We start from the raw sequence: 26,910 nt of genomic DNA on the forward strand, positions 1-26,910 counted from the left end.
TATAAGAGATTCCTTATGTTAAGAATAAGCAGGTTAAAAACACTTTTTAAAAATTGTGGCAAGCTGGCCTAATGGTTATCGCACTTGACTCTCTGTTTTTAAGTTTTGGTTTCGATCTCAGCTTGAGCATTTGTTTTTTTAATTTAAGAGAAGTAAAAAAATTTTCCTGAAGGAGTAGCTTCACTTGAAAGCATTTAAAAATCCTAATATATTAAAATATTTAAAGTTCAGAAAGCTATTCAAATTTTATAAATAGAAATTAAGACAAAATTATCATAATAAAGTCAAATAAATAATTTAATGATCAACTTATACTGTGATAATAAAATATAACAATGTAATGTAACTATACTATTACTATCTTTGATTAATCATTCCTTTTAATACTTAATTATAGAAATGGTATTATCCGTTTTATTGTAATGATACAATTCACCCAGGCATTACCTCTTCTTGAAACAAGGTAGTATATGCCCATTTATATATACTAGCAGAAATATGCAACTGGAGAGAATAATAACTTGTGAGACCTGTGGAAATTCCACAGCGGCATCTTTCATACGTAATATATTGCTGCTGGGCATTTTGTGGACATTCAGTGTGAATGAAGACCCCACGATATTGTAGCCCTTTTGTTAAAACTGTAAAAGTATTTATCTAAGTTATCTGCTTAATGTAGTGTCAGAATATATATGGTTATTAAGGTTTATCTCCAATATTATTATTGGAGTCTGTTACATATTTCCATGGTATGAATGTACGGCACAAATAAGAACCTCACCATATCATTATACCATCTTTAGACAGAACAGATACTACACTTGGATACTAGGCAAAAGACTAAGGTATATTTTAGTTTTGCGTACAGCCCAAAAGCAACATCATTTTTTTAATTTAATTTTTTTCTTACATTGCATCTTCAGTGATCGGGAGATCCTATTTATTAAAAAAGATAGATGATAGCATACTACAAACATTAAATTAGCGTATCTATATATTAATAATTTAATGTTCATAGTATGTTATTGCTTTCTGTCCTCCTTTTCAATAGATAGAATCTTCTGATCAAATAATTTATAATCTGGAAAGCATGACACACATACATAAAAGGTACTACGGTATTAATCTATATAATTATAAAACTCAAATGACCTTGTAATGGACGTTGTAACCCACATCCAGTTTACGACTTCCGATTGCACATGCATAGATAAACAAACTCATAAAAGCATAAACAAATAAACACAAATCGCTACTTTTGCAGAATTTGAACTTTCTTAAAAAACATTCATACATTTTCTTCTACATAAATAATCCCAAAATATGTTTTTTTTTAATTGCGTTACAAATAAATAATCAATGCAACAATAAAACATATTGTTTTACTGTGCACGTTTTCAGCGTCCCAATTGTTTGTTTTTTTCGCGTTTAAATTAAAAGATATATCAAAATTTGAATTTAACTTTAGGTATTATGGTATCTGTTCAGTGCACATTTACCTATAAATATGGCAACCCACTTATAATTCAATGGCTGTAAGTATTCTTTTTCAAAAATAAACAATTATAAAGAGATCGACTCATAGAAATCTATCTATATTCTTTTTTCATTTTAATATACTTTCATAGAAATGTTTTTTTTATGTAAAAAAAAAAACTATTTTCTTTACGTCACAAGTGTCATGCTCATGCATTAATTCTATAGCTAAAATAAAATACTGACCCAATAGGTCACGGGTATCTAGTATACAGATAATAATGAAATCAGCATTGACTGCCGCCACACCAAATAGTTGTGATGGGTCAAAGAGGATGAAAAGACCAAGGAGTAAAAACCAGATGCCACTGGATAAGTGCAAAGAGGACCGAGACTTTGGAGAAGTTTGTTGCCATCCAAATTCTAGTGAAGACCAATGGTCGCCGGCAATGAGAAATCAATAAGCGGCTGTTGTGATAAAGCAAATTCATCTGCAAAGGTTAACAAAAGAGGTGGAGAATAGTGGAAATCTGGGGAGACTTGTCACTTAGACTCGAAAGAACACCACAAGCTATTTTCAAAGAGAAATCTTTGATGATGGCCTGTGTGACTACTCCTAATAATAATAATGATTATGGGGTCGACTTTGACCAACGCCACACCAAATAGTTATGAAGAGTTAAAGAGGGTGGAAAGACCGAGCAGTGAAAGCACTAACCAGACCTACACTGGATAATGCAAAGAGGACTAATATTTTGAATAGGCTTGTTGTCATCCAAATTCCAGTGAAAGCTAATAGTCATTGCCAGTGAGAAGTGTCTGTTGCGATAATGTAAATTCATTTGCAAACGTTATCAACAATAATGGAAATCTGGTGAGACTTGTTGTCACCCAGATTCCAAAAAACCACCAATTGTTGTCAGTGAGTAATCTATGATGATGGCCAGTTTAAGAACTCCTAGTGAGTTCAAATAATATTAATTTACACAAGTTCAGCTCTGTATATTATAACCAACTGGAAATGTATTTACTTGCAATTTGCTTTGTCCCTCCACCACCACCATTTTTAATCATGAAAATTTTTTTTTCCCAAAATATATTTTTGTTCCTATCAAAGATAAGTAACTATATACAAATACATGTTATGCCCCATTCTTTTTATAAAATGGTGACCATTTGAAAATAATTCCAAACCAGAAAATTATTTTCTAGGAGTTAAATCAAATTACATTCTTCACAAGAAAAACTAGCAAACCAGAATCAAATATCGATTTCCTAGTAAGAAAGCTGTTGATGAGAAATTAACGATAAGGAGACTGACTTTATGTTATGTATTAGATGTTGTTTAGTATTAATAACGGTTTGTTTATCAAAAAAAGAAGTTTCTAATAAATTAACCAAAGGTTTTCCCTCAGCACCACTAGCCTATTATTAAAATAGCTTTTCTTCCCTCGGTTGGTGAAAATATGGTTCTGGTCCTGCACAGTTCTAAAAGGTTTATTCTCCTAGGCTTTACCTTCTCACCCTTTGAGAAGGGATTAGTTTATTAAGGGGCCCATACGATGTATGCCAACGGAATTGCCTGTTTTTATTTTTGTTTCAAATCCCACTTTCCTTTGTGTCACATCTTCCAGCTATGGGAGAATGATAAACAACTTCTAATAAACTAGCAAAAGTAATAAAAACAGTCCAGACATGAGGGAACTTTAATTTTCTTAAGTGTTTTTCTCCCATAAAATCTGATATGGCTTGCATTTCAAATGGCAGGAAATGCAGGGTGCGACCTCTTTTTTAGGTGACATTTCTAAATATTACCAAGAGTTTGAAAGTGATACAGAAAAGAGACAACAATCTGGGTGAACATTTCTGTAAATGAAAAAAAAGAAAAAAAAAATGTTGGCCTTTGAATTTAGCAACTATTTTAAAGCAAATGAGTGGAATTAATCATCCGCTGTGATACTAATTAAATTTCAAGGTCATTTCTATAATGACATAAATCATTAAACGAAAAATTGTACTTTGGAATTTGCTTGACTGAAGCAATGTCCTTTCAGTTTGGATTTTGTATTGCTTAATTCTATTTAAATTATTTTCTTTACCTTAAAAATAAAATTAATATGAAATGTTTATTTTTATTTATTTATTCTATATTTTTTAGTTAATTTGTAAATGAAAATTCTGTTAAATCTAAAAAGATTAAAAAAATATTTCTTTTAGATGATCATGTGTGAACACCATATACGGCATAATTATGTTGACACACCCTTTCTCATTATATCACTGAAATTAAGCAATGTTGAGCCTAGTCAATGCTAAAATGCGCAACCATTTGGTAATACTAAGTGCTGTATGTGCTCTAAAGTCTGGAAAGGAGTAGGCATTGCCAGACTATTTTTGCCCATAGAATTGCTGCATGAAATAATGCAAGTTTCTCCATGACCCTGAAAGGTTAAAAGACTCTTGGTCTCTCAGTATGTGTGAACATTTATAAAAACTTAGCGGGAAGAAAAACAAACAATTTTTTTAGACTTTAGAGCAGAGGATCAGTTTTGTATCTAAACTGAATGTAAATGAGTTATTGTAGCATTTTATGGCACTAAACAAAAAAAAAAACAAAAAAAAATTAAATAAATAAATAAAATACGAACCCTTAGTCTAAGTGCTGCCAGTCAGGGTTAAATTAGGATTAGGTTAGAAGACCTTAATGTTTTGAAAAATAATTTATTGATGAGAAAGAGTCTTTGAAAAAAAGATAATATCGGATCCAACTGACTACAACATAGTTGTTTTCAAGTTTAATATGCACAAATTCTTATTGAGTCGTCCTCTTAAATAATCAAATTCTGGCCAATTTCAACCACCATCACAGTGTTATATCATCATCCACCTGACAAACTCATTAATTCTTATCACCTGGTCTTGATAAGCCGTGACACTTTAGAAAAAAAAGATGAAATAATAATTACAACAATAATAATTATTATAAGAAATCTTTTCCATCACTGATTGCCATGGCTAATGATACACTATCTGAAAGCTCTTCATTCAAACTCTTTGGTTTAACGTTCACAGGGAACATGAATTGGAACAAATACATAGAGCACTGCTAAGTATGCTGCTAAGAAGATGGGCTCTCCCTACCATGCTAGAAAATTACTTATGCCTGAGAGTATTCTGTATCTCTACAAAGTCACCATTCGCCCATGCATGCAGTATTGTTGCCATATTTGTGCTGGTGCATCTGGTACTAGTCTCCCTTCTAGACAGGATTCAAAAAAGAGCCGCCAACCTAATATCTGTGCCTAAACCTAAACGTAGATTCCATGAACAAAGCTTCTTTCTTAGAACTGCACGCCTGTGGAATTGTCTTCCGTTTTCCTGCTTTCCGGCTGACTACAATATGGTTGTGTTCAAGTCTAACGTAAATAAGTTCTTGATGAGCCGTTCCATATAAGTTATCAAATTTACCGAATTTTCATTAGTAATGATTACTATATTGTCCAATTTCTCCTGTACACTCTTTAACCCTTATCCTTGAGTGGCCTCTTGGCCTTGATAATGTGGTGATGCCTGTGTAAAAAAAAAAAAAAAATAGGTCCAGCACTGTCAATCAAACTCCAACTGCTGTCCCATCGATAAAATGCTGCATTCCTGTACCTATTTTATAAGTATTTTAATCAAAAGTACTCTGACGAACTCTAAGTCCTGGTACTCTCTCAACATAAATACCCCACTCCTACACTGCAGAGATTCCTTGATGTTAGAAAACCTTCTGCTCAAATAGTTTCTTCGCTTGAAATGCTAGAATTTGGAATTCCTTCCTTGGTTCCTGCTTCCCTAATTGTATTGACATGTAGAAGTACAAGCGTTATGTGAACAAACATCTTGTTGCACAACTCCCTACATAGTATCCTTGAAAATTTTGTCCCAACTAGTATCCTCTTACATCCAAGTGGCACTGTGCTTTGTTTGGGTGTGAAAGAGCAGTAAAAAATAAATAAATAAAAAATAAATAAAAAAGCAAACAAAGAATAAGACATTTTTCATGAGATTTGCTTCAGACAAGGTATAAAGCCATTTTATGTAAGGAGCCAAGAAAAAAAAATACTTCAAGGTCAAGAACTAGCCAAAGATAAGCATTAAGGTTAATTACAGGCATAGACCGATTCATACCATCTAAAAAATTCCAACAAAAACCTAACAGCCAGCCATGGTTCTCCCCGGAATGTGCTGCTGCCATCGCGCACAGAAATCACTTTTTCCATAGCTACCAACGTAATAGATGCACTGAGACTAAAGCTGCTTTCAGGAACGCCAGCAACCACTGTAAAAGAGTAATAAAAAAAAAACAAGAGAGCTATATACTCAGTCCGTTAAATCCAAAGGAGCTGATCAGCGGATTGGTTCCCACCAGTTTTGGCAAATAGCAAATAGGATCATGAACAGAAGTGTGTGTTCTATCCCAACCATTATCAATGGACCTGAGGTCATCTTGTCAGCATCAGACAAGGCCAAACTATTTACCAAGAACTTTGCAGCAAATTCTACCCTATGCGATGAAGGCTATCAACTCCCCATATTTCTCCTATAACACAGAATATGCTAGGTAACATACAAATATATGTGCATGAGGTCGCCAAGCTAATCAAGAACCTTGATTCCAGTAAAGCAACTGGCCCTAACGGCATCTCAATTATAGTTAAAAAAGCTTCAACCAGAACTTGCTCCCATACTAACAAAACTGTTTAAGCGTTGCCTTAAGGAGAAGTGCTTTCCAACACCCTGGAAAACCTCATCAGTATGCCCTGTATTTAAGAACTCAGGTGATAAGGCATCTCCCTCTCAGTACAGACCAATATGTCTCCTGTGTGTTATGAGTAAGTTGCTGGAATCCATACTAAATAGAGAAGTAGTCAACCACCTCAGCAGAAATAACCTTAGTGACACGTAATATGGTTTCCGTTCTGCAAGATCTACCACAGATATGCTAACGGTTATATCTCATAGGATTAGCAAATCTCCTGACAAAGGCTTCCTTTCTAGTGCAATTGCTCTTGACATATCAAAGACCTTTGACAAGGTATGGCATAAGGGCCTACTTCACAAGATTTCCAGCTACAGTATAACTGGAAATGTTGTCTCAATCATTAAATCATTTCTCTCTGATAGGCTCATAAGAGTAGTAGTCGATGGACAAAAATTAGAGGCCCGCAGTATTAATGCTGGAGTCCCTTAGGGGTGCATCCTGGGCCCAACTCTCTTCCTGATCTACATCAATGATCTCGCTAGACACATACTTAAATCATTCGTTGACATCTATGCTGATGACACGACCATCCACGGCAACACATCAAAGGCTGTAAATGACAAAGTTCTCTCTTCTGATCTCAAGCATGTGGTTCAGTGGGGGAAGACGTGACTGGTGACCTTTAATGCATCTAAAACCAAACTCCTATCTTTACATCATCAACGCTCTGATCCCCATCTGGCATCAATTGAAATGGATGGCTCTCGTCTAGAAGCCCCATGTTTTGACAAGCTTCGGGGCTTGACCTTTACTCCTGATCTGCAACACGTACATCAAGTCTGTTGCCAAGGTTGCTGGAAAGATGGTGGTATCCTTCTACCACTCCAGAAGATATCTCACTAATGATGCAATTCTCTAGCTGTATAAAAGCCAAGTATGTCCAAGGATGGAATACTGCTGCCATATCTTGGCAGGAGCTGCTAAAAACAGCCTATCCTGCCTTGACAGAGTACAAAATAGACTTCGTGGCGCAGTGGGGGATACCCTTTTCTCTTCCCTGCAACTTCTCTCCTACAGAAGAGACGTTGCGAGCCTATCTTTGTTTTATCGTTATTTCCATGGTAGGTGCTCGTCTGAGCTCTAATCTCTGGTCCCCCCCTCGCCAATCTTTTACGAAAAACACCCGTCTAGCTGACACCACTGTCAAAAATTTTCCCTACTATCTGTGCCTAAATCAAAATGTAGATTCCATGAACAAAGCTCCTTTCTTAGAACTGCACGCCTGTGGAACTGTTCCGTCTGCCTGCTTCCCACCTGACTACAACCTGGATGTCTTCAAGTCCAACGTAAACAAATTCCTGATGAACCACCCCCTTAAGTAGACACTTTATTAAGTCTCCACACTAACATACTGTACATGCAATAACCCTTATCCCTGAGTGGCTTCCGGGCCTTAAGTGGTGACCACCTTGTAAAAAAAAAAAAAAAGAAAAAAAAAATTAGATTTTCACTCAAAAAACAGCGATTCTTTTCCCTTTGTAAAAAATATCGCTCATGAAATGTGAAGAAAAAGAGACCAAGAGAAATGATTTTTTAGGGTGCAGAAGATTGATAAATGGACAAAAAGTAGGTATAAAGAAGAATGGGCAATAAGATTCAGATTTGGATTTAGATTTAGGAGGAAGACAAGTTGTAAAGTATAGTGTCCAGAGGGAGCAACAATGGTAAGGAGGGTGTCAGAAATGTGTGTATATGTGTGCGAGGCGACTACATGAATTCTGATGTGATTTGTCTTTTATATTTTGTGATCCGTTCATTTTTCTTCCTTTTATTTATTTATTTTTTGTACCTATTAAGAAATGGTTTTAACAGATGAAATGGATGTCAAATTTACATACATAGAAAACATGATATAATAGATAATTTCTTGGTAAAATCGATTCCTTATTTCAGAAAACATACAAAAAATACAATCACATTTAATGCATTCACAAATTTTTGTGCCTGGATGTTTGCTAATAATTGTGACTAATAACCAATCAATAATTTATGTCATTGTCATCTTTCCATTTCATGTTCCAAGGAAAATATCAGACATATTGAACCGGCAAATTTCTTTCTAAAAATCAAATGCTCTTCTGAGAGGAAAAAGGAAACTATGTTTTAAATACTTAGGGGGGAAAAAAATAAAATCTCCATTATCCAAAAAATATATCCCATAATACAACAGACAACTTATTGGCTGGAAGTATAATAAGAAAACGAAAATTGAAATGACAGAAGTTCAAATGTTGAAGAAGGTAAGCAAATAAAGGAGGAGAAATGATAAAAGAAAGTAGAAAAAGAAAACATGAAAAAAGAAATAAAGATGAAGTAGCAGTTGTTATACAGATCATTTGCCGTAAAGAGTGAAGTTGATACTTCACAAAGGATAGTGAAAAGCAAATATTAGACGAGAAAGCAAAATAAAAGGCACCCAAATCTCACCTGGAATCTGGGAAAATGCTGGATTTTTTTTAAGGAAAAAAATACAAACAGAAAAACAAAAAAACAATGATGTGAATTAATGAATTTAAAATCATGCTGAATGGAGAAATTAAAAAATATATATTTCATAGTTTTTCAATTATTTTTAAAAATCTTATTACATCAGGGGTTACTAAATCTTATTTCTTTTCTTAAAAGGGTTAGATTAGAGGTATGCTTCAGTTTTGAGGTTCAAGAGTCAAAACTGAATTTATTGTGTAGCTATCTTTTAGAAACTCCAAGATATTTATTAATGAAATTTTAAATATAATACATTTTTTGTAATAACAGCCGGCCAATAAAATAATATTCCTCTTTCTATAATACACTAGTGTGTGTATGTATGCATGTATGTATATATACATATATAGTTAGATAGATAGATAGAGACCTTTACAGTGAAGGGGTGGAATTTTGCTGCTAGTCAGGTTTAAGAGGGGGGGATTCAAGTATTGGTAAATTCATTTTGGGACAAAATCAGAGTAAAAATAATTATGGTCTGAATGAGATTTTAACTCACATTTTGTTAAATATGAATAGCCAGCTGACTGACTCGTGGTAGTAGATACAAAATAAATTAAATACATTAGCCAGATTGCATTTTTGTTTTCTTTCACTCATCCCCACCTCAAATCTAAAGCCAATCAACAATGAAAGTGGCAGCATTTTTAGTTAAAATTTAAATATTTGTAATTAAATTAGTACCTGCTGATTTAGGTAAGATTAATGAAAAATAAATATTGACCAAGATTAAATATTAAATTGATCAAAAATAAAATTATTTAGCAGTTTTTTTAGGTCCATATTTGCCATAACTAATAAAACATTTTCTTTTCTACCTTTTATTGATAAAGCAATAAAATAGTGAAAATCGGTTTTACTTATAAGATCCAAACTATAACAATGCAATTTTTTTGTAATATTAGTCTAAAAAAATGTTTTTTAACTATTTAAAAATAATTAAAAAAAAAAAAAGTATTCATCATATTCAAAATACCATTATGGATACTTTTCTTTCTAGGCAATCTTAAAAATGGTTATCACCCCCTGCTTTTTTTGTTTGTTTTTAATTTAATTATTTTTATAAACTTGCAGATCAGACAAAAGAAAATAGTTTAATAAGAATTGAAATTAGTTTAAATAGTATTAATTGTTAATATAATTCTATAAAATAAATTAAGTCTATTATGCCTAAAATGATTAATTAAGACAAATAATAAAGAAAAAATTCTTGTTCTATAGTTTTTTCAGTAATTATATAAAAAAAGTATTTAGTTTATATTTAAGTTTTTAATTAAAAATAATCTTGATTAAAAATCATTCCAATAAATAAAATATTTAATAAAGTCTCCACTTAAAGTGTGAATCTAAACTAATCTCATTATTGGTTAATAAATTAGTACCCAGCGATTTGCATAACAATATCAGGACTTATAACTGAGGATTAAGGATCCCCCACCTTCCTTTATGATTAATGGACAATAAAATATTGAAGAGGATTAAATATAAAATTGATAACAAATGTTTTGTTTTTTTAATTTTTAAAACAGGCCAATAATTGGTTTCATAATCTTTCATTGACTAAGTGAACAGCCGAAACTCCATCTCTCATATCTCAAATTGCATCACATCCATGTCAATATTATTCCCACACATTTTATACTGAGCTATAACAAACATCATCTGTAGAAAATAATCATGCAAGAGGAACACCTATGATGAGCCGCAGTTACAAACATCATCTGGATAAAATCATTTACTTTGCTACAGCAACCTACTATGGTAAAATTCTGCTATGCTAGACGAGACCCAATCATCATCAGAAGATATAGATTCCAAATCAGTAGCAACCTATGTCTAACGATAATCTCATACTTCTAACGGTGAATTTTTATCTCACATGAAGCAAAACTATGACATCTATACACACATTGACTACATTTATTATTGAACTTACTTGCACACAGTGTTTTACATAAACTAATTTTAATGAATACTAGACATTATTCTCAAGTGTGCAAGGTCGATCTGTACAGGGGTTTGCCAGGACAACCTGGCATGAGGATACTTCCTTCCTTAAAGTAAACTTTGACTAAATCTTCAAAATAACATAGTATTTGAAGCCTAAATAAGACCTTCCTCAGTATGGCTGCACCAAACTGGCTTATACAAGGAATTGTACAATTTTTCCAAGTGATGATACTTATAGTAACAACACTAAGCTGGATATTCCACCAGAGTAGATGAATTCTGATCTATTGATAATATTTCTAACTCATATTTCTAACAGTGAATTTTTACATCACATCAAAACTATGATGATTGTTCCAAAAGTAAGGACTCCTATTTTTTTTTTTTAAACTCAAAAATTAAAAAATTGATGATCTACAAAACGAAAGTGGTACCATTAAAACAGACAACTTTTTCAGCTTCAGAATTTTTGCTTTTTACATAGTCACCACCATTCCTAATGCCCTTTTGATGTCGTAAAGTCTGGTGGGCGTTTTATCACTAATATTTCTGCCACCATACTGAAACTGATGAACCCATCTTCTAACTGTGCTGACGTCAACCACATCGGCTTCGTAAACAATCATTTGATTGATGAATATTGATCAGTTTAATTTTTTTTTCTGCATGGAGAAATTCAATGACACACCTCTGCTTCTGATGCACTTTCATGACGGGTTGCTTTCTTAGAGTCTCACGTCATCAATATCTGCAACCAAGATAAGAAACTTTCAAATCATGAATGTATAAGTTCAGTTATCATAACAATGCAATTTGTAATCCTCTCTGATCCATTTGGATAGAGAAAAAAATAGGAGGCACTACTTTGGGAATGCCCAGGTATGATACATATACAAGCACTGCCTAGATTGATTATTCAACTTACTTGCATATAGACTTGAATGCGTAGTAGAAAATATCCTCGAGTGTCTAAGGTCTCACTGTACAGGGATTTCATGAGAATACTTTCCATAAGATCCCCTCTTGCTACACCACACTGATATTATATATCTAGGGTTACGGCGATTAAAAAAAATACCAAATTGGTGTTTATTGCATATTTTTCAAGTTTTAATTGAACATGCAGACAGTTGCCTTTTATTTAACAAATTGATCATCACATCCTCTTCCAACTATTCTTTCCTTGTTAGCAAGAGTTATAATATATTGGACAACCGGTTGTAGTCATTTGTGCCTATACAATAAACTGCAATAGATGGTCAGATACCCATTTTGAGCATTTCAATAGTTATGTTGTTTAAATATATATGTAAATGTGCAACATCAATAGATAACATTAGCTGTGCATAAAAAGAATGTCACTTCCATCCCTGCCTGAGAACAGTCTGCCTTATGAATAATAACTGGCTGATAAGTTATCTGTAATGTACTTATTTTATAAATGAAACTATTTTACAATTTTTACACATTAACTCAAGAGGTGAACTTAAAGATGTACTTATAAAAATATAATTGGATTTATCTACGCTTGCTAGGAATAGACTAAATATTCAAGGCTTGTTACAAATTCCTAATATGTGTGTAAAGTAAGGAAAACATATCCTTTCACTCAAAAAAGCAAAGGATTGCCTCCATCTGTTCTCTATATATAGTTCTAAGGGGCATAGTTAACAACCTTTGTGGAGAAGCAAAATAAATAGGACCTCTGGATAGTTCTCATGTTAGCAGATATCTCTTACCTACACAAAGGAAATACGAAAAAAAAAAAAAAAATGGATATGTGTAAGAGAACTACATGTCACAAAACTTTGCAAAGAATTGGAAATTATAATATAAAGAAAATACAAAATGGAAAACGAAAAGGATGTAATATTTGTTAATTATGGTGGAAAAGTAAAAACTTTAGTCAAACTAGGTTGTGTGTCCACCAAATAAACATAGGTTTGTTAAATTCAATTGTGGGTATTCTTTTTATTGATATTTGTACTTAATAAAAAAAAAAAAATTATGATTTTAGTTTTTCATGATACAGAAATCTTATTACTTAGAGGACTAGGTGACTCAAAATCAGCAGTAAACAGTGTTAGATAAAAAAAATTGCATTATACTTATATAATTATTTTTTTACCAGAGTTTGACAGAAAGATTACTAGAATTCGACAAGATACACTTTTAGAAGGTTGGAAGTTACATCAACCAAAACATTATGCCAATAAGAATTAAGATGAGAACAGTAGTCCAGAGAATCCAAATTATGCAATTTTTTTTATATTAAAAACTGAATACATGAATATAAAAAGTAAGCATAAAAGTTTGTAACATAATTTATAACAATTCATACCATTTTCTATTCTGCATTAACAATTTTAAGAGTATTTCTTTGGAAAATTTTCTTAATGTTATTTTTTATGAAAAAGTTAAATTTAACAAATCAGTTATGACATGAAAACATTCTTTCATTGATTTGATATTTGAATCAGCTTTTTCTATTAGGAAAAAATTAAATCTCAACTGAGTAGGATAAACAATAAAACAATATTTCAACTTATTTGATCCACATGATTGAATCAATCCCCATATTGATTCAAATGTAGATTTTTACTAAAAATATTCCTTTTTAAGTATCTTTTTAAGTGTCTTTTGGATATAATTTCTATTATAAAAAAAATCATAATTGTTTGCATTGGAGAAGAACTGCAACCAGATATGAACAAGAAATATATATTTAAAAATTTTTTTTTTAATTGTATATTATTCATTGAATTTTTGTTGTATCCTATTATATCTTTATTATTTTATTTTTCTATACAATTTTTTATTTATATTTTTTTTATATAAAATGTTTATATTTCTTCCTATATATCTTTCCTTTCTTTTGTATATTTCTTCTATTTATTTTTACTCAGCCTATTTTTTATGTTTTATTTCTAATCTAACATCCTTATGCTGGGTTATATATAAGGATATGACAACAGCATATGCTTTTTATTGTTTTGACTCTCGAATATATATCCGACACAGTTAGACACAATTAATCAACCGAGAATCACATCACTCTACATAAAAATAAGATATCAATGGATATATATCTGAGAATCAAAACAAAGAAAAGACTATGCAGTTGTTGTCGCCCTAGTTTATATATATATATATATATATATATATATATATATATATATATATATATATATATATATGTGCTCTTCTTTTCTGATGAGAAACATTAAGTTTCAAAATACCATGGTCTAATGAGTTTTTCTTTTTCCTTATTGATAAACTTTGAACTGTCATTTACTAATACATATATATATATATATATATATATATCTATACACACACACACACACACACACACACACACACACACACGGGTCATTCCAAAAGTAAAGCCTCCTAATTTTTTTAACTCGAAAAATTGAAGAGCTACAAAGATGGGAATGGCACCATTAAAACGAGCATGGTTTGGTGCTCCAGCATTTATTTTTTGATATAGTAACCACCATTCTCAATGCATTTTTGCCAGGAATTCAATGATGCATCTCTGCTTCTGACACTTGTCCATGGCAGGTATTGCTTTCTTAGAGTCTCACACTGTCAATACCTGAAACAAAAAGATGAAAATTTCAGGTCTTGAATGCATAAGTTCAGTCATCATAATAATACAATTTTCAGAATTTGATCCATTCAGGCAGAATAAAAAAATAGGAGACATTACTTTTGGAATGCCTTTGTATAATGTGTGTGTATGTAGCAGGCAGATATTTTGATGTACTATTTTGTTTCAATGTAAATAGACAGGTTCATAGTTAGTGATTGGCCCATTGATCAATCAGATGTCTTGGCCTAAGAATACAATTTGCAGTACCTAGACATTCTGACATTTTTCGGTTTAAATCAATTAGACTTTTGATATTACATAAGGTATTGGTATAAATAAATATTTGATAGAAAATTAATTCTTTGATATTGTCGTTTGATCTGATTATCATCTCCTGGATCCACGACGTCCTTACAAAATTGTATCGTCACTCCCTTCAAAACTCAACTTATTACACACTATGCTTTAAGCAAACTACAACATCATTCATATATGTAAGTTGTAGCTTCCACTTGTTTATTTGTTTAATTGTAAAATGGGGTTCAGAGCGCAAAGCAATTGTTAATGAGCTTCCTATTAACTCTTGGAAAGCACAGAGTCTGCATGGCATGATAAAAATTATTTAAATTAATGTCACTTTACGTATACTCCAATTAATGCTGAATACATGCTTTATTTTCTACCAAAATAATCGAATATTATAAAACAAATAAATAACAATAGAAAAAAAAATAATAGTGTTATAGACCACATACAAAAGGATCTAGGGTTTCTCATTCAATCGTGGGTATCCAGAAAGATGAAATATTTTATTTTATAATTGTAAAATGGGGTTAAGGATGCAAAGCAAGAGTTAATGGGGGTCTCCATTGATTCCTATGAAACACTGTGCCTTGAGTGTTAAAAGCTATAAATTCACTAAAAATTATTTAAACTATTTAATGTCATTTTATTAACATCCCAATTACATTCCTTATTCTCTCCTATAATAATTGAATATTATAAAACAAAAAATGATGTTGTAATATAAAAAAATGTTATAGTGTTATGGGGCATGTACAAAACAATCTTCCTATAAATATGGCAAATTTCCATTTGCCTGAACACTTAAAAATGAAGCGGCACTTGAGAGGAATGGTTTCCATTCAGAATGCAGGTTAATTTCTTTTAGCAGCTACCCATTTCAATCTCAGCTCATTCTTAAAATGTACCAGGATTGTTTTTAAGTAGAACCACTTTTCATACTTATAAAGCGATACAACTTAAACAGAAAAGAATGAAGAATGCCTGTTTAAATGAGGCCAACATGGAAAAAGCATTTCAATATTTGCATATGACTATCTAGTTACAGCATTGCAACAGCACAACCACAATTTAAAATTGCACAAAAATGCTACCTTTTATAATCTTAAGGTCATGACCTTTATTAAATGCCTTGCATTTCCAACATAAAAAAGCCAAACAGTATAAAACGAAGAGGATTAATTGCTTTTAATATATATTATTAAATATAAAAACACAAAAATTAAATAACAATTATCTAATAATTATAATAAGAAATATGAAAGCCAGTTGAATACATAATTCAATATTAACCAATAAAATGAAGGATGGAGAAGTGAGTTTCACTGCTTGCATTAGTAAATAAGAAATTGTATGTGCTTTTGTATATGTATTAGAATTGTATTTTTGTCTGAAGATTAGCCATTTTGGAATATCTTTTAACGAAATAATGGTTAACATTAAATACATCATATAATAAACATGTTGTGATATAGTGTTATCTTGGTTTTTGTGAAATTATATATATATATATACACTAAATAGTAGCTAATAATTGTGAGTAACCTAATATATATATATATATATATATATATATATATATATATATTATTCAGGACCTATGTCCTGAATATAAAAATATAATAATCTTCAAAGGATTAAAAATGTACTTTAAAAAATACCAACACCAAAAGCCAATATTATCCAAAAGCCAAAAATAAAGCATCAATTTTTGTTTTTATGCTAAATTTAATCTTACCTTTTAAAGAGTTCTTCAAGTTCATTTCTTTTGGTTAGTAGATGGTAAAAGTTCACAAATTCATCTTTATCTAAGGTTTGTTTTCCATACCGATTGGCTTTTTTGTTTGTGTTTGCTTCCTATAATGAGATAGGAAAAATGTGCAAGAGAAATGTACAAAAGAAAACAGATAAAATTTTTTTAAAAAAAGGGATTTTTATTAGTTTAAGATTATCTAACAAGGGAATTTAAATATAATTCTTAAAAACTTTTTTAAAAAAAGAAGGGATTTATATTACTTTGTTTAAGATTATCTAACAAGGGAATTTAAATATAATTCTTAAAAACTTTTTTAAAAAAAGAAGGGATTTATATTACTTATTATCTAACAAGGGAATTTAAATATAATTCTTAAAAACTTTTTTAAAAAAAAGAAGGGATTTATATTAGTTTGTTTAAGATTATCTAACAAGGGAATTTAAATATAATTCTTAAAAGCTTTAAAAAAAAAAAAAAGGGATTTATATTAGTTTGTTTAAGATTATCTAACAAGTGAATTTAAATATAATTCTTAAAAACTTAAAAAAAAAAAAAAAAGGGGATTTATATTAGTTTGTTTAAGATTATCTAACAAGGGAATTTAAATATAATTCTTAAAAACTTTAAAAAAAAACTTAAAAAGCCATAAATTACTTTGCCTCTGACAGTTTAAAAGAATTGAAAATTGTTTCACAAATTTCAACCCGTTTTTACTCCAGAGTGGCAAATTAACATAAAGAGAGATAAGTTATTATAAATATGCCAATTACTCAACACTTGAAAAATAAAAATTTTTTAGAAATGCTTTTACTGAGATGAAAAAGTTTATATATATTTTTTTCATATATTTATGTCTTTTGAGATATTTGATGCATTCTTTAAAAATCTATTTCTTCATTTTCAATTTTGTTCCTTGGACTTTATGAACACTCACTTAATACCATTTTTCATTATCTTGTCGATAAAATTTCACTATTTTGTATGAATAGACTGCTATTCTCTTTTGATGATGTCCTATTCTTTTTCAAGGCTTCGCAGTTGACTACAATATGAACGTTTTAAAATTCAATGTAAAAAATTCTTGTTGAGCCATCATCTTAAAAAAATCAAATTCTATCCAATCACCATCATCATTACCAATCATGAAGGTGCCCCCCCCCCAACACTCATTTAATGCTCATACTTGAGTGGCCTTTGGGGCTTGACAAGTAGTGACTCCTTAATATGGCAAAAAAAAAAAAAAAAAGGTATTTTTTTTTCACTGGATTTTGATAATTTCTTCCAGATCAGAATACTCAGTTTGGACATATCGACTATTTAACACTGGGGGTGGAGGAGAAGGAAAGCATTTTTACTTACATTAAAAAGTTGCAAAACATATTTTTTCTTCATACAGGCATTCAGTTTCTTGAGAAGTTTGACGCATTCTTCAAAGTCTATTTCTCCATCTTCATTTTTGTCAGCCGTCATGAAAGCATCCTTAATCCATGTGAAGAAATGTTAAGAAAAGAAATTTGCATTTTGGATTTAGAACCCTAAAAATATTAAAACAGAACCCATTTGAATAGTCATTAGATAGCTAAAAAACATTAGACAGCAAAAATAAAATAACAGTTACTGGATTTTCAAATGTACAAACAGAATTTATATATATATATATATATATATATATATATATTATATAAAGAAAAAAAATTCGCTGTCATGATTTTCTGTCATACTTATCTGTCAAAAAAAGAAATCGAGAAAAGAAAGAAAAGCAAAAATTATATATACAGAGACCCGATAGTTTATTTAGAAACTAACAGGGTTTTTTTTTTTTTTTACTCTAAACAAGACAGTGTCACTTGGACATAAGGGGTTACTATTTGGGATCAAATTTACAGGAACACCATGTAAAGAACTGAGCAGCAAGTTGTCTGTTCACACATTACACTTTATTTTGATAAAGGAAATAAAGATAATGTAAAGCTCTTTGTAAAATAATAGAGCACTCTAGATAGTTGATATTGCTATGTAAACATTAAGATCCTCCTAAATTGGGAAAGAATATTGGGTAAGAATATCAACTATTGACAAAATGATTGGGTTTTAATTTCAGCTTGAAGCACTTGCTTGTCTAACCACACCGAAGAGCTGTAATACAGCAACACCACGTCTGTTAATGAATAATAATATGAAAACAAAAATGTTCACATCCTATGAAGCATCATATATGTATGAATATTTATAGAAATTGGAACCAAAAAACATTTTCTTTTCTGATATGCTAAAACTTCCAATATTATTTTGTTGGTATTATTACCGGAGGGGGGGGGGTTCAAGCTTCCTGTTGATTCATACAGATATGATGCTTCCTAAGATATGAACATTTTTTTTATTCAAATATGTGCCAGCAAACAACACATTACCCAGAGCTGGCCAATCAGAAAAACATACCTGGTCCATATTTGGTCTTGTTTGATAGAAAGCTGCAAAGAAGATTCATCCCAATGAATCAACAAATCTCATATTGTCTTTTCAGCAACTTTATTATAGACGTTTCCCCCATTGGAAAGCCGCACGCTGGTCCTATGTTCCTTACATTTGATAGACTAGTGCCCTGAGCATTTACGATCAGTTGGTTTGACGGTCTCCAAGTTCTAACCACTAACTGACTAAACCATACATATAGAAAAATATCTCCTTTCTAATGAGTCATCAATTCTGCTGGACATTTTTTTTTTCAACAGGAGGCTTGTCTTCACCCGGGGCTTAATACCAACAATAAATGATGTTTCATTTTAAAATTTCATCATTTTTGCTTTCAATTTCTATCATGATAAATAATAAGTATAATATATATGCATAACATTGAGAGAATGTGCATGTTATTCCACTCAAATGGGTTTGGTTAAAAAAAAATTTTGCAATTGTTCAAGATGATGTACAAAATGTCATGGAATATATAAGCTATGTAAGAGTAGGAAACTGAGCATTTACTACAATAAATTGTTATTTTCAAAATGACTTGTAACGATGTCAACATTTGTTAAAAATTTCCCAAATTTAATTATTATATCTTGGTTTGGAAAGTCAAAAATAAACAAATCAAATTTGCATAAAAACCGTTAGTTTCATGCTCATTATATTTTAAAGTACACTATAAAAACAAACTCAACGTTGTAGTTTATTAATCAAGCAATTAAGAAATGTACCAACAAAATAAGAATTAAGTTTCTGTTATTTGCATGTTAGAGTCCATATTTTAAAGATCAAATTCATTATAACAAATAAAGAGTTGGTGAACTGAACAAAATTGCTAATTCACAATAAGTATGTAATTAATGTATATTACACACACACATTTGAGACAGACAAACACACACACACACACATACATACATACATACATACACACAGATACAAAGAGAGTAAGCGAGTAGGGGAAAAGGTGAGATCAAAACTATTTTAATGCTGACTGAACCAAGATTGAATGAAGTCATAAATTAGAATATTTTTCACTATTTTGATCTCAGGTCACAATTAAGACTTATGAAAACATTTCTATTTTCATGCACGGACAAATCATTTTAATAAAAAAATAAATAATTACCATAAATGTGTTTCAAAGAGGAAACACAAAAAAATGAGATATAGAAGAAGTTCATCTGTTTTGTTTTAGTGCAATTGCAAAAGTTAAGAGTGCATGATGTTCAGACAAATTTTATCATTACTAACCAGCACAGCATTACCATTGTTGACTAATGGAAGAGTCTACCATACATGTGTGATGATGTATGGAAGTGAGGGTTGAGGATGTGTGTTGGATGGAGATAAATTTGAGAATGATATGATGAATGTCTAATGCAAGACAGGCTTAGATCTGATGATTTCAGAGGTGGCTTAAATCTGAACAGTATGGAGAGATGCATCAAAGATTAATGGGCCTCATGACCGTCTATGCAAAAAAGAAGTCAAAGGAGATCTGAGTCTGAGCAGACTACTCAACAGAGTGTAATGCTGCACTCAAAAACTATCACTGTTACCAAACCCAGAGGAAATGTTTGCGAAAGGGAGATAAATGTTTTTTTTTAATAGACCTAAGTAATGCATATATTCAAATACTGATGGAAGAAGAATGTTCTAAGTTGCTTTGTATCAACTCCCATTGTGTTGTACAACATTAAATGGCTACCATTCAGGTCAAGGTTGTGCTGGACATCTTCCAACAAGTAATGGACATTATGACAAACAATCCTGACTTCAGCTGCATATTTGGACGACATAAATGGACAGTTATAATGTAGAACAGCAGAAAAACATTCCTAAAGTCTTCAGGAGTATGGGTTCAAAGTTAAAGAATCTAAATGTGACATCTTTATGGAAGAGGATTAAATAATACACATTATCAACAAAGATGGCAGAAAGCCAGATCCAGAACAGATTAATGTAATTAAGGACATGCCATCTCCTGGCAAACTGCTACCAAGTGATCATGCCTAACATGCACAACTTATGTGCTACTTTTCTGACAAAAGACAAAGACTGAGAATGGATACCTGGATGCCAGGAAGCATTCTCAAAAATAATAGAGGTCACTTGTTTCTTGTAATTGTCAGTGATGCAAACTTGTGTTATATTTGAGCAGGTAATATGCACAAAATGCCAGACAGATCTCACAAAGCCGTTTCTGACACAGTGAGAACACTTCTTCCTGAAGAAAAGAATTTTGCTCCCAAATCAAGAAATCATTAGAGATTATTTTTATATTAATAAAGTTTCAGCAGTACATTCAGTCAACGTTTTACATTACAGACAGACCATAAATCATTACTTATAAATTTGGGTTCTAAAAAAAAAAAAAAAAAAAAAAACGTGTGCCTGTGCATACAGCAAATAGATTAGAGATGAGGAACAATCTTCTGGGGTTCCTACTGTCTAAAAAACTTATTTAGATGGACTGTCCAGATTAATTTTGAAACACACCGGACCTTTCAAAATACTTTGAATTATAGAATACAGTAAGTTTAGTTCCATTACAAAAAAACAAAAAAAACAAATGCCAAGCAGTATTTGTTAGCATTTGACTTGAGCACACCTGGATATCAAAAATTACAAAATCAATACAGTTCAACTTATAAATGTATATTTACACAAGCATGTTTACACCTGGCAAGTTCAAATTTTTCAATCTTTACCCCTTAGCAGCTATTTTTACCGACTAAAAACGAAACCGAATTTGTTCCATAGGTCCAAATCCCTTATATATTAAGTTTCAAGTCAATGTTAATGTTTTTACCTTGCTTCATGCCAGTCATGGTATAGTATATTTTCTTTCTTCTAAAATGAAAAATGGTCTTGAACCCTTTTTAATTTTTAAATTTTCTTGCCTGATAAGATCCATTATGATTAAAATGGTCTGCACATCCTAGCAAGATATGACTGTATTTACATAAAGAATAATAAAAACTATAATTTGCTCTCTTTGATTGAGCACTATCAACAACCCTTGTTGAAATTCAATTATTCTTATTTTTTTGGATATCTTTTTACCTGGAATGAATAATATATCTTCAAATGAAATGAAGGAGTGTTTCTGTTTATGAAGACAAATATCTTTTTAAGAAATTTTCCTGAAAGGTCAACATTAATTCCAAAGATAAACAGGTGCTCTGTCTTACCTTAGCCAATAAATCATTAGTGAAAAACATTACAGTTGTACTAATTATTATTTAAAAAAAACACAGGAAAATTAGCTAAGTATTGTCCAATAATGGAGGAGTGTTAATCATTTTCATTTAAAAGTTTCAGTCAGCGTTCTTGATGAATTCACAAATGAATAAATCATGACATTTGAATTGTGTCAACAAAAACAGGAAATTAAAATCTATTTGAAGCAGAAAATATTTTTTTCAGTTTTTTTTTTTTTAAATTTAAAATTTTTTTTTCATTTTTATTAATTGAGAACTAAACTTTTTCACGGAATTCCATTCATCTTTTAATGCTTTTGTTATTCATTTTTTATAGTATAAGTAATTAAACACCAATTTTTCAAAGCTTAAAAAATTCATTTTCAAAACTTAATTACAAGCTCAATTTTTGTAATAGAAGTCACCTAAATGTCTAGTACTTACACCACATAATATAAACTCCGCTGAAATTCTAATAGGCACATAAATCTTGAAAAGAACCCCAAAATACATATACAACCCATAAACAGACATGTGTTAACCCTTGATATTTAAAAATTAACTAAGAGAAAAAGAAAGGACGATGGGATTTAGCATCCCCTACCTTTGCTCCACATGTAATTCAGCAAATTCCCAAAATCTAACAAGCTTTCTTGATGATAGCTCACTGTCCTTTTCTTTCTATATTTTTTAAATGGGAATCGCTCAAGACAAGGCATGAAGCCAATTGATGTAAGGAGCTAACAAAAATGAAGAATGATTATTGCAAAGAAAGATGGTACCTACTGACCTTAGTCTTGAAAGGACCAAGGCTGTAGGTAGAAAGAAAACGTGGATAGGAAGAGAGTTCCATAACCTTGCAGTCCTTGGAAAGAAGCTATTGAAATAGGAAGCTGTATTACAGCAAGGTATTAAAACAACAAATTGATGGAGACCACTAGACCAATGAGTCAAACATGCTGGAATAAAGGAAGCAGAGTATATATCAAACAATTCTGAAGAACACATGCTATAATAGTATTTATAGAAAAGACTGAGACTAGCAACTTCATAATTATGAGAGAGATTTCAGTGAAGAAGAAGGGAGGGAACAATCAGATTACAAATAAATATATATATATATATATATATATAATTACTTATTTCTATGATAAGCAACACTTGACACCTAACAATAAAATGAAAACAGATCAATGAATCTTTCCTACATTTTTACTCCCATGTCCCCATCCACATTAGTTATATATATCACCTCACAATAACATGTTAACATCTGCTTGTCAGAATTACTTCACCCCCAAACGTTTATCTTGTTTATTTACGCCAACATAGATCAGTCTTTTGAGATGTTATTAAATCATACAATTTCTTGGACCTTGTATCACAGGTGTCTGCGTTGAATTGTTTAGAATATTTATCATGTTCAAATTTATAAAAAGTAAAATATGGTTTGGTATTAATTAAAGCACACAATCGTCAACATGACACAAAACAGATAAACCAAGTAAAGTCTTCAAATAGATGTGAACTAATCTGAACGTTAAAAAGGCTTGGTAAAAATCTGCCAGGTCTTCAAATTTAGAATTGTACAATATACGAAGGTAGTTCCAAAAGTAAGGCTTCCTATTTTTAAACTCCAAACTAAAATGTTTAAGATCTATGAAAACAGGAGTGATGCCATTAAAACGAGTGCTCTTTTGTGCTCCAGAATTTATTTTTCTACATAGTTACGCTGACAAACTGGTTCCTGTCAGATCATTGAAGTTAAGCACTCTTGAGCTTGGTCAGTACTAAAATTGGTGACCATTTGAGAATTGAAGGTACTGTATGTGCTCTCTGCTTATCTTGGCATTGTTTCCAGTCAGTTTGGAGCCTCTCCTTACCACTGGATCCAAGCGGTGCTAATTCAGGAGAGGTGTAGTAGGGGATTGCACACCCATAACCTCATAATTACATGCGCAGCTACCTTACAGAAGGGTCCATTGTCTCTTAAGACCGAACAAAGGCATCGCTCCACATAGTCACTACCATTCTCAGTGAAATTTTGCTTGCCTCGGTCATAAAAGTCTGGAGCACACTTTCTCACTCAGATCTCTGTTGCCACCCTGAAATTGATGGACACATCTAATTGTGCTGATATTAACTGCATAAGCTTCAAAAATGTCCAACAGGAGCCGGTAAATGCTGATTGGTTCAATTTTTTCGTCATAAAGGAATTCAATGACATATCTCTGCTTCTGACAAACATTCATGACAGAGGTTGCTTTGTTAGATTCTCACATCGTCAATATCTGCAACAGAGAGATGAAGCTTTCAGGTCATGAATATATAAGTTCAGTCATTACAACAATGTAATTTGCAATCCTCTTTGATTCATTTGGGGGGAGTGAAAAATAGGAGGCATTATTTTTTAAACGTTTTTTTTTGTACATATTGTACGTTTTGGTATGAATAAGTATGTATGGACAGATAAACAGAAATCATAAGTAGTAAAGACAAAAATCTAAAAAATAAAGTCTTATTTGACATTAGAAAATGTATAGAAGTTTATCCATTACAAAATATTAATACAGTTGTGCCATTTTTTGTAAGCCTTGGTATTAGGAAATAGTGGGAATTGGGGAGAAGGAACGAAGGTAGAAGATATAAAAAGATGAACAAAGGAGAATATATAAAAAGATGAGGGGGTAGATATAAAAAGATGAAGGAGTAAGTAGATATAAAAAGATGAAGGAGTAAGTAGATATAAAAGATTAAGAAGGACTATGATAAAATGAAGAAGGAAGAGGAAGAAAATAAAAACAAAGTTGTACGTAAATTTTCACTGAAAATCATATTAACAATTAAAAAATATATTTCTTTGTTCTAACTGATAAAAATCCAATATAACATTAGTGTTTATCGATTGTTGACATTATTTCTACCAGTGTCTGTTTCATTTTCGATTTTGAGCAGTTATCAGAGTTTTTCATCTTTTTTTTCTATTAGTTACATTAATAAATGCCCAAATCTCATTCTTCTTGTGGGGAGATCTAAGTTTAAATGTAGATAAAATTTCTTTTTTAGTTCAGAAAACTTCTAAATGATTTCCCTTTATGTATCATATACAAGACTTTGATAAACTCATTGTGAGATTTTTACCTATATTTTTCACTTGTGTCCAAAGAGAAGTGCCATAAACATCATTTCATGAAGATTACTGTGTCCAGACAGTGCCAATGAATAAAAATTTATAAAAAAAAAAAAAAAAAAAAAAAAAAAACAACCATCTCTAGAGCATTTTAAGTCTTAATATCAAGTGTGAACTCCCTGAAATTTTTAACAAATATGCGCGAAAAAGGTTTACTAAGTGATGTTTATGGTAATGAAATAAATTAGACTGAGAATCAATGTTAAATCTGAGATTGAGATTTATAACTCATTCTGTGGTCCTTAGTCTTATGCTGAAAATGAAGTATGCTTCTAATAAATAAATGTGTTGATTTCATTTTTGTATTATCAAGAAAAAAAATTAAAAGAATCATTTTGGAATTGGAAATTACAGTAAAATGTTTTTCCGATTTTGATATCAATTCCGACACCCTAAAGAGTTCTAACTTTTCCAATTTCTGATTAATTGTTCTAACATATTCATTATTTTAAAAAAATTGTGATTGATGGATGGACTTTTGTACAAAATCTCTATTCATACAAGATTTATAGCTGACATAAATTAACAGTAAAAAAAATAATTCAGTTATAACAAATAGATAATTCAACATAAAATTATATGGCAAATTATAAATTACAAAATTCTTAGAAATTCCGACTATTTACTTTGTCAGTTCGATTTGACCATTTTTCTTTAATCAAGTGATGCATTAATTTCAAATGTATTTTACAAAGGTCAAGCAACTGAAGAAATGAAATTATTATGAATCTATTAATTTTGAGTTTGCAGAGTTGAGAAAGATTCCATATCAAAATTTCAAAAAAAAAAAAAAATAAAAAATAAAAAAAAAACGTGTGGGGGGGGGCATATATTTTATACATTTGATTCTATTTTTCTCTTTTACTTACTTCAATTATACATTTGCAATTCCTGATATGATCTTTAAAATATGAAAATAAAATATGAAAATTTAAAATCATATCGAAATGATATCATTATCTAAAAAGGATATCTGTCATATTCCCGCTCTTGCTGTGCATTCTTCTCAGAGTCAATAAGATGACGAAGACCTCGCACGCACATGTCACGGACTTGTGTGGAGGGACTCAGTAATGTGACAAGTCTGTGGCGTCCTCCAATTACAACACCAAAGACCAATTCTTTCTGAAAAAAAAAAAAAAAAAAAAAAAAAAAAAAAAAGACGAAATCACATTAATTACATAATTAAAAAAAATTTTTGTTAAGTAAAAAGCAATCTTTAAAATGAAGCAATAAAAACGTACAAAATTTTTATTTTTATAGAATTTTTTAAATTAAAATGAAAACGATTTTTTTTATTAAAGTGTATACTTTTATAAAAAAAAAACGTTTTAATTGTTAAATTAAAAAATTAATTATTATATGTTTTAGGTAATTAGAAAAATTTTTAAATAGAAATATGGGTTTTATAGGCCTAAATTCTAGTATATATTAAATTGTTTTTAACACATGCATAAAATAAAGCAAAATAAATTGGTTTGGACGATTAAATTAATTTCCAATGCCATTGATAATGTTTACCCATTTGTTTATTTTTTCGTATTATCTCTTATGTTTGAATTAATCTTTTGAAATCAAATTCCATTACATTTAAAAAATGTTAGACAATTTGATAGTCATTTCTTAGATATAAAAAAAAAATATTTAAGGGTTTTTACATGGGAGTCAGGA

General features: G+C 30.8%; 1 protein-coding gene across 2 annotated transcripts in view; it reads right to left on the reverse strand.

Annotated features, from left to right (window-relative positions):
* LOC145260268 (1-phosphatidylinositol 4,5-bisphosphate phosphodiesterase delta-1-like) overlaps positions 1 to 26,910 on the reverse strand; it is a 316,049-nt gene that overhangs the window by 132,917 nt on the left and 156,222 nt on the right. The window contains exons 4-7 of one of the 2 annotated variants that reach the window (XM_080118100.1): positions 26,211 to 26,364; positions 17,737 to 17,864; positions 16,360 to 16,478; positions 8,711 to 8,728 (exon numbers count right to left, since the gene is read on the reverse strand). In XM_080118100.1, the coding sequence (XP_079974226.1) occupies positions 8,711 to 8,728; positions 16,360 to 16,478; positions 17,737 to 17,864; positions 26,211 to 26,364 (419 nt within the window). Of the gene's footprint in view, positions 1 to 8,710; positions 8,729 to 16,359; positions 16,479 to 17,736; positions 17,867 to 26,210; positions 26,365 to 26,910 lie in introns of both variants that reach the window. The other variant, XM_080118103.1, reaches the window with a different exon arrangement.

The sequence above is a fragment of the Euprymna scolopes genome, chromosome 3 (genome assembly GCF_053919585.1).
Source record: "Euprymna scolopes isolate OS-2025 chromosome 3, ASM5391958v1, whole genome shotgun sequence".
NCBI lineage: Eukaryota > Metazoa > Mollusca > Cephalopoda > Sepiida > Sepiolidae > Euprymna > Euprymna scolopes.